Source organism: Pteropus vampyrus, unplaced genomic scaffold (assembly GCF_000151845.1).
Source record: "Pteropus vampyrus isolate Shadow unplaced genomic scaffold, Pvam_2.0 Scaffold183, whole genome shotgun sequence".
NCBI classification, from domain to species: Eukaryota; Metazoa; Chordata; class Mammalia; order Chiroptera; family Pteropodidae; genus Pteropus; species Pteropus vampyrus.
Window position 1 is genome coordinate 1,648,496 of NW_011888964.1, and position 9,272 is coordinate 1,657,767.

Sequence of the window (9,272 nt, forward strand, 5' to 3'; positions counted from 1 at the left end):
GTATGTTTCAACTCGGAATTTTCTAATGACAAATCATGTCGAACATCTTTTTATTTGGTTATTTGCCATCTGTATATCTTCTCTGGTGTGCTGTCTGTTCAGCTCTTTTGCCCGTTTTTAATTAGATTGTTTTTGTTATTGTTGAGTTCTTTGTGTATTTCAGATACAAGCCCTTTACCAGATATGTATTTTGCAAATATTTTCTAACTTTTCATGGCATCTCTTCATCTCTTAACAGTGTCTTTCTCAGAGTAGAAGTCTTTCATTTTAAAAAAGTCCAGCTTACCAATTTTTATTTCATGGACTATGCTTTTCTAATTACATCTAAAACCAAGGTCACTTTAATTTCTCTTATGTTTTCTTCTGTAAATTTTATATTTTACATTTAGGTCTAAAATCCATTTTGAGTTAATTTTTGTGAAAGATGTAATGTCTGTATCTGTCTAGGTTCTTTTTATTTTTTCTCCCCCCTCCCTTTTTTTTTTTTTGCGTGTGGACATCCATATTTTCCAGCTTCATTTGTTGGAAAGACTATTATTTCTCCATCGAATTGTCTATGCTCCTTTGTCAGTGATCACTTGACTGTATTTCTGTGGATCAATTTCTGGGCGCCCTGTTTTGTTCCATTGATCTCTGTGTCTAGTCTTTCATTAGTACTCACTGTTTTGATTACTGTAGTAGTAATGTAAGTGTTAGCCACTGGGAATCAGATATTGTGAGTCCTCCAACATTTTTCTTCTTCGCTGTTGTATTGTCTCTTCTGGGTATTTTACCTTTCCATGTAGTCTTTAGACTGTGTCTGTCCATCTACAAAAGAGCTCGCTGGGATTTTGATTGGGATTTCACTGAGTCTGTTCATCAAGTTGGGAAGAATTAACAATATTGACTCCCACATGGAATAATAAGTTGGGCAACTTAACAATAGTGACTCCCACATGGAATAATACTTCCCCTCTGATTTTTTTTTCATCAGAGTTTTGTACTTTTTTTATAGAGAGTTTCTGTATATATTTTCTTAGATTTGTACCAAAACATTTCATTTCTTTTGTTGCTTCAGCAAATGTTATTTTGTGTTCTTTTAAAAGACTTTATTTTTTAGAGCGATTTTAGGTTCACAGCAAAATCGAGAGGAAAGCACACAGACTTCCTGTATGCCCCCGCTCTCACTCAGGCATGGGAATGTGTGGAATGCCTCGCAGATGTGCATGTCATCGTGAGCAAGGGCCTTGCTCCTCTCCTTTGTATTGTTCCAATTTCCGAATATGTGCTGCCGAAGTGAGTGCTGTGACCGTGCTTTCGTTTCAAATTCCAATTGTTCGTTGCCATTATAGAGGAAAACAGTTGACTTCTTAACTCTGTTCTAAGACCTAGCTGTCTGTTCTAAGACCTTGCTTGCTTAGTAGTTTTAGAAATGTTTTGTTTATTGTTTTGTTATGGTTGATTCTCTGGGAAGTTTTACGTGGACATGATGTCACTTGAAAACTAAATATCTCTTCCTCCACAATCCTGTATGTTTTATTTCCTTTTCTTGTCTTACTGAATTAGGTAGAAGGTCCGTACGGTTTGAACAGGAGTAGTAAGAGGAGGCATCCTTGTCTGGTCCCCAGTCATAAGGAGAAAATACTCGGTTTCTCATCATTCAGTATGCTGTTAGCTGTAGGTTTTCATAGATGTTCTTTTTCAACTTTCAACAGAAATGTCCCTCCGTTTCTAGTTTGCCGAGAGTTATCAAGAACAGTGTTGAATTTCTCAATTGCCCTTTCTCCTCTACATGATTATGTGGTTTTTGTTCTTAAGCTTTGTCGATGTGGATCACATTGATTTTCTAATGCTGAACTAACCTTACATATCTGAAATAAATCATACTAAATCATGGTGTATAATTTTTTAAACATTGTTGGATTCAATTTGCTATGATTTTTGAGGATTTTTATAACTATGTTCATGAGAAATATTGATGTATAGTTCTTTTTAAAATTTTATATTTTTTTATCAGTCTTGGTCATATTAAGAAGCCTTGTCCTTGCCCTCCCTCGGCCCATCCATCTCCTCCTAGGGAGGCCAGAGATCAGCCACACCAGCCCTGTGCCGCCCTCCACAGGCTGCCCTGTCCCCCTCAACCCTAGGCCAGTTGTGGCTCCCAGAGGGAGTCTTAGAAAAAAAATTGTTGAGAGGAATCTTCTAAGACAGGTCCCATCAGGGCTCAAGGCCAAACTGTCCTCGCTGGCTGGCCCAGGCCAGTCGCAGCCTGGACTAGTGACGTAGCAGTAATGTTGAGGAGGCTCTTCCAGTGGTCAGCCTCGCAGAGCGAGTCACAAAGTGTCCCCTGGTTTCACTTTCTAGACGAGGTTGTAGGGATCGGATATAATTTCTTCCTTTGATGTTTGACAGAATTCACCCGTGAAACCATCCGGGCCTGGTGCTTTCTTTTTTGGAGAATTATAAATTACCGATTTCATTTCTTTAATAGACAGGTGTTTATTCAGATAACTTAACTCTCCTCACGTGAGATTCGGTCATTTATTTCCGAGGATTAGTTCGGTTCATCCTAAGTGAGAGAGAGAGTTGATGTGCGGGCAGCACTTCGTGGGCTGCAGCCCTCCTTGTCTGGAGCACAGTGTCCGCGGGCGGGGGTCAGGGGGTCCTCTGTTCACTGGGTTAGCTGCAGTTTCTGTCCTCATTTCTTCAGAGACCTTGCACATTTCCTCCAGTGTTTGCCTGAGTTCAGGTGTTCTTACCGCTGCCTCGTTCCTTCCCCTCTGCCTTCAAGTCTCATATTTTATTTTACAAATACATGAATGGAAAATATTTTGTTCATCTAACTTGAAGATGGTATTTTAGATTATTGCGTAGTAGATTTGTTTGGTAAAGTACATTTTAGTCCCTCATGGAGTGACTGCTTACGTTTTGGTCCCTGGCTTTGCCGACTTAGCTGTGTTCCCAGACGGTTTTAAGATCCGTCTGGGCCTCTGGTGCCTTGTTCACGGACAAGCAGAATAAAGGCCCGCTTCATAGTGTCAGGGCAAAGGTTGGGTGGGACCTGGCATGACATCATAGCTTCTGGCTCTGTTTCCTAGCCAGAAACTGGTCTCGGAGCTTCTTGGATGTAACCATATTCATTGCGGCTGGACGTGTTGCCTAAATGACTTAACTGCTTTCCAGTGGACACCTGTTTCTTCTCTTGCTTTAGTTTTTACTTTGCATATGGTTCCCTTATTTTTACAGAAGTATGGAACGTTGTTTTTTTCTGAGGTGTGAATGTATGTGAACAACGAGCGTTAGAGAACATGACGAATATTGCTAATCTGACCTCCGCCCTTGCTTGCAGGGGAAGGGGAGGAGCCACAGCCCGGCCAGTTGGCGTTGGTGTGCCACGCGGGACGCCGACCTCCAGGGGAGTCCTTTCCACGAGAGGGCCAGTGAGTCGGGGAAGAGGCCTTCTCACCCCCAGAGCAAGAGGGGTCCCCCCAGCTGGGTACAGACCTCCACCGCCACCCCCGTCGCAGGAGGCCTACGGAGATTATGTAAGTGAAGGGGTCAGGCGTCAGCTTTGGCGATCTGATTGGCGCGGTCCATATGTACGGTGGGGTGTGGCGCCGAGTATCCTCTGCCACCTGCCTTCGGGTCTGAGTACCCCACCTCGGTTCAGCAGCATGTATCACGTGCCAAATAAGCCCTTGGTGCCAGAGCTATGAAAAGAAATAACCTCTTCCATTGAACAGCTTAAATCTAAGATGTGGAAGATGAATTCGGATGGTGGGAGGTTCCAGACTGAGATCAAGGACACATTTTTTCAAGCTCTTACAGGATTTTAATGGAACTTTCTTTCCTACTCCTCTCCGGGTCGCCTCTTAGTAATCCAATCATTTAAAAAATAATTGCCTGCATATACCAAGCTGTTTTTGCCCTGAAGTGTTTCCACTTAAGCTCTGCTGCTGAATATGGATTCTTAGTGGAAAATCTTTTTAGTGAAGAAAACAAAAGTGCACAGTTTTTCAAATTCATGCAAATCAGCTTTTCATTTTACCATTCAATATAGTTCTTCGACACGGTTCATAGACTGACTTAACATAAGGGAAGGGAAGGAGAACCCTGAAAACTAAGTCGGGGGGCGGCGTGGAGGGGGAGAGGAGTTCTTTATCAAGAACACAGACCCCCCGGGATTCTTCCTGTAACTTCTCGGTTTCCCATCCAGGAAGAGCATCAGTAGTGGGTGGATGTTTCGCAGTAGTGATTGAAAGTATTAGAGAAAGAGCTGCCGTCGAGGAAAGGGAAGCAGTGTACGGGCGAAATGCGAGAACCAGCCGGTTTTCATGCTGTACCTCGCTCGGGTCTCGTGCTAGGTGCTCAGCCCCTCTTTGCACAGTTTCTGGAAGGTTTCAGAAATCTCCGTCGGGCCACAGACAGCCTCTTCAGCTTCATCTGCAGCCGCTGGGAAGATCAAAGTCTTCCTCCTGGACATAGTGGACTTTTCGTGATTCCCTGACTATGCTGTGCTCTCTCAGGCTTCCAGACCATTCTCTGCCTGACTATGCTGTGCTCTCTCAGGCTTCCAGACCATTCTCTGTCTGGAGTGCTCGTCTGCCTGTCTTCCCCCGACTCTCTCCCATGTGTCCTCCTGGGCTTTGGCGGTCAGAGCCGACCTACAGAGACATCGCAGATCTCTCCCTCATCTAGACTGTGCCTCTGGAAAGACAGGGAAGATAGCTTTTATCCCTCTGTGCTTGGCACAGAGCGCATACGGGGAGCCCAGTGAATTATACTTAACAGATCTCCTAATGCGCTTTCGCCATCTTGCCATACATCCGGGGAAGGACGTGGCCTCGATTTCTTCTCTTACATTTTCTTACAGCGGGACGTGTTCCTGTTGACTACTATTCTTACCAAACTTACGCTAATAATCATGCTTCAAGCTTTGCCACCAATGCCGAGTCTCTTGAGAAGAGCAGGACCGTGAGGCAGGGGGCATGCTGTTAGATTCCTTGTAGGTGAGCCAGTGTCCGTTCCCACCGCGTCTCACTGTGAATTCCCTTAACGTCTGGGTTAACGGAGACGTGGCTGGATGGTGTGGCGGTGGTTGTCACAGGCGGTGTGGGAGATGATCCTCCCCTTACTGCGCCACAGGTACCGTGCGAGTCGGGCAAGAGTTTAACTTCTTTGGCTTCACAACCCGCATGTTTCAGAAAGAGCTATTTATCGCCTTCCTTTTGCGCATTAATTCATCTTTCCGTTGAACCAAGACTGAGTGAATTCCTGCCGTGTGAACAAGACACACGTGTTTTCTGTCTCAGCAAGTATAGCATGCAATTAGATGGATACAAAGAAAGGTTCTTTGAGAGGTTAAAGTCCAGGGGAGGAAAAGGACTTTCAAGGCACTTTGCTTTTCTACTCGTAGCTCTGGTTTTTATTGATAAATGACAGGACAGGCATTGAAATAATTAATTCAGGAGTATTCTATTGAGTTAATTTTCTCCCCTTTCCTCCTACCTCACTGGGTAACAGGATAGTGGCCGTCTGGAAGAATTCCGTGTCCTTCCAGGAGCAGACAAAGTCTGGAAGGTCAGGGAGGGAAAGGCAGCCTTCATCGTCTGCGTCCCTCGCTCCCACCTGGCACCCCGCCAGGCACTGCTTGTCACTGTGGCCACAGTCCTGACACAGTTCCCACTCTTCCTGCCCCAGCGGTGTCACCTGCAGGGCGTGGTGGCCACGTTTACCGTCTGCGTTTTAGTTTGGCGGGAGTGTGGCCATTTCATGAACTGCAACAGCAACTGACGCACGCACACACACACACGCGCACACACACGCACGCACGTGCACACACACGCATGTGCACACGCACACGCACACGATTGTTTGCCAGCAGTCGCTCTCCCTGCCTCACCTCGCAGCTAGGTTCTGTCGGCCTCGTCTTCCTCCCCGGACCCGACTGTCTTTCGACGCCCTACCTCTGACTCCCTCTCACACAGTGTTACGGTCCCCGGCACATCCCCCGTCCCCGGTCGTTGGTCTCAACCATTTGAAATCCTGAAGATTGCTCAGCATGGGAAGGAGAAAAACCCAAACTTAAAAAAATATATATATATTTTGTTTGTTTGCGTGTTTCTAGGATTTTAGATCAGGTGGTCGCACTGTAAGATGTCCAACTCAGGAAGCGTAGGGTCCCAAACTCCAAAGTGGATGTCCTTCATGTGGTGGGTCCTCTTAAAATATACTGAAATAATTATTCCATTGAATAGAATGATCGTATACTAGGTTCTCAACTCCGTGAGCGTAGGGACCACCCCCCCATTCACCTGTATATTCTCAGCACCTGCTATAATGTCTGGCCCATAGTCTTTAACAAACGTTTGCTTAGTGACCGAATGAATGAACGTTCTTAAGACTGCGTTTTAAAGAATTCCCGCCTCTGGGAAACACACCTTGGGGGCTTCCCATGTGGTTTTGCATTTGTTTTCACAGAGCAGTTTACGTATAACTTAATCGTTAGCCGGTGTCTGGGTAGCACGACCGTTAGAGCATGTCCGCTTCCTAGAGTATGAACTTCCAGGGAAAAGCACTGTGTCTCTTAATCAATCTCTGGCCACAGGCACGGATTTTGGTGCATTGTAAGCGCTCGGTGAGTGTTTGCTGGACTTGGACTTGACCCTTCCCCCTGCCCCCCCCCCCACAGATCTAGTAACTCTCCCTAGGGAATGTCCCCCTGATCGCTCCCTAGTCGCGACTGGCCACCTGGCAGGAAGAAGTCGATGGTTGGCATTTGAGAAAGGACCCTCCCTTAGTCTGGTCAAAGGGCAGCGGTGGGTCACTACAAAGACGTGAGACTGTTTCTGCACAGTTCCCAAAGGGACACGGGTGTGCCGTAAATCTCATCTCAGCTCAGCTGTAAGAATGCACTTTCGAGTTTGTCATTATTGGGTGGGAAGCACCTCTCCACGGGCCTCTGTCCTGCACGTTACGTCACGTTCTCACGGCCCCTCAACGAGGCATCGCGAACCCATCGCATAAATGAGGACTGAGGCTGGGAAAGTCAGCGTCTTGTCCGGTCATGTGGCTGATGACGAGGGAGCAGAAGGGAGAGTCACACTTCAAAGCCTGTGTTCTATCGTGAATCAGTGTTTTATTAAGGACGAAAACAACAAAAACACAGTGCTCTGCTAGCTAGGATGATAGAACTGCCTCGTCTTTGGCAAAAATGTGGCAGCTCTTGCCCTGAGCAGGAGCGCTGTGAGAGGGTGACAGCACATGGCGTTAAGTGACCGCTAAGGTCCCTTGTAATTGCATAGTTCTCTGCTTTCAAGCTACCTTAAGTGGGTAAATGGAAATTGAGAACCGTTAAGAATGAGGTGAAGATTTTAACAATATAATAAACAGAGTGCCATGATTACATTAATTGGCAAAAATTTAAATGGTATTTTTACTATTTAAGAATTTCAGAGCATCTCTGTGTTTTAAAAAGACTCGTCATTCCTTTGGAACTCAGAAATGTAATTTTTAAAGATCCCAAAATACACTCGTAGTGATAAAGGATTTGTTTCTATAGAAGTTGTGTGGTTATTTATAGCCAATTCAATTTACTTTTCATTTTAGCTTTCCTTTACCATTTAGTAACCGAGGCCGTTATATCCAGAGTAAAAGATGGAAAGAAATTGTATCAGTTGCTTATTTAAACCAAAAATGGGATAAATCTTATTCTTTCAAATCCTGCCACAACTGCCTTTTTGAGAAAGTATATATTTCAGTCCTTAAAGTACTCAAGATTCTTCAGATTGTGTGTATAAAAATGGAAGTATCCCAATATAGTTTTAGACCCAATAAAAAAATCAATGGTATATCTTAAAATTATTTTTAGTAATTAGTTATAGTATATCCATTCTAAGAATGCGCTTTATTGGCCCAAGCGAGAAAGGCTGATAATTTGAAGGTATTTCCTTGTCAAAATGCGCCTATTGAAATTTGACTGATTTTTCTCAAGGTGGGTTGTGAAAGTATTTGATCATTTATAATGCCATCTGAACCAACTGTTCTTCATCAGAGTCACTGTCACAAAATATTCCCTGAGCGTGTATCATTGAGAAGAACATCTGTTAGCAAATGAATCTATTTGATTCTGAGAAGATTATTATTATAAGGGTACATAGGACATACACAGCAACCGTTTGAGTAGAATGGGCTAACCGTTGGTGAGACCAAGTCCCTCTTTCTATGAATACTTGTCTTTTAAGAATTGCTCTAAGAAAACAAGGCAATTCAGCCTAATTAACATTTTTCCAAAAAAGAAGAAAACAGATAGTGATGTGTTTTCAACCATTTGAGTATAAATTGGGACCTTCTGCTCTGTTTTTAACTTAGTAAAATTAGACATAATTACAGTAACTTCTCATCTCTTTTTTGAGAACAAGAAGTACCTCTTTCCAAAATGACATTGATTCATTACTTTATGAACAAATAATTAAATAACTGACAAATTAATTAGTGTTACCCAGAATACAGTCAGCGAGAGCACTTTTAACAATTCAGAATGTTGGTGTAATTACACAGAGAGATAAGTTTGATGCTTCCTGGCAGAGCCCAATTTGCATATGAATTTCAAAAGTGAAACTGCATTTGATAAATCGCTTTCGACTCTCCTACGAAAAACGCACACATTCTGAATAGATGCATGTTCCCCAGACACTCTGCAGGGTAGTTTTATTTACTAAAGTCTTGTCCATTTTCATCATTTCACCTAAAATTTATATGTTAAGAACTAGTCGAAATCTCTGTCTGAGCCCTGTCTGGTGTCACCCTCCCGTGCTCATCTCTCCCTGTGTGCCATGCAGGCCCGGCGAGGGCCGTGGGACAGGCCGACACAGAGGGCCTCGTCTTCCCCAGAGCCCTGGTCACGGTGACTGGCACCACCACGTAGCCAGGCTCCCAGGGTCCCGCTGGCTCGTCTTCTTCATTCCCTGTGACCCTGTCTTCCCCCTTCTCCATAGATGACAGTTGCGTCTCCAGGTCGACGACATCGTCACTGCATTCGTCATGAGGCTCGTCCTCCTGAGGAAGAAGTCCTGCCAGCCTCCCCGCGTGAGCTCACGTGCTCATCGCACCTGTGCGCGGCACAGTTTGCAGCTGTTTGTGTGTGGGCTGGTTTTCGTGTCTGGCCTCTCTCACGAACTTGCAGTCTGCGTTCACCCTTTCATGCCTCCCACCTACCATACAGTAGCCATTCCATAAACGCTGGTTGTTGAGATGGCAGGTGGACGGATGGATGGACAGACAGGCAGACAGAC

At 44.6% G+C, this 9,272-nt stretch overlaps 1 protein-coding gene and 1 non-coding gene across 2 annotated transcripts in view; one reads left to right on the plus strand and one right to left on the minus strand.

Annotated features, from left to right (window-relative positions):
- The window catches only part of KHDRBS3 (KH RNA binding domain containing, signal transduction associated 3), a 113,876-nt gene that overhangs the window by 39,988 nt on the left and 64,616 nt on the right, over nt 1-9,272 (plus strand). Inside the window, exon 6 of the mRNA XM_023537225.1 lies at nt 3,329-3,524. Coding sequence (XP_023392993.1) covers nt 3,329-3,524 — 196 coding nt within the window. The remainder of the gene's footprint in view (nt 1-3,328; nt 3,525-9,272) is intronic.
- On the minus strand, nt 1,178-1,283 carry LOC111746324. Its single transcript, XR_002783045.1, has one exon. It is a non-coding gene; the product is annotated as a U6 spliceosomal RNA (small nuclear RNA).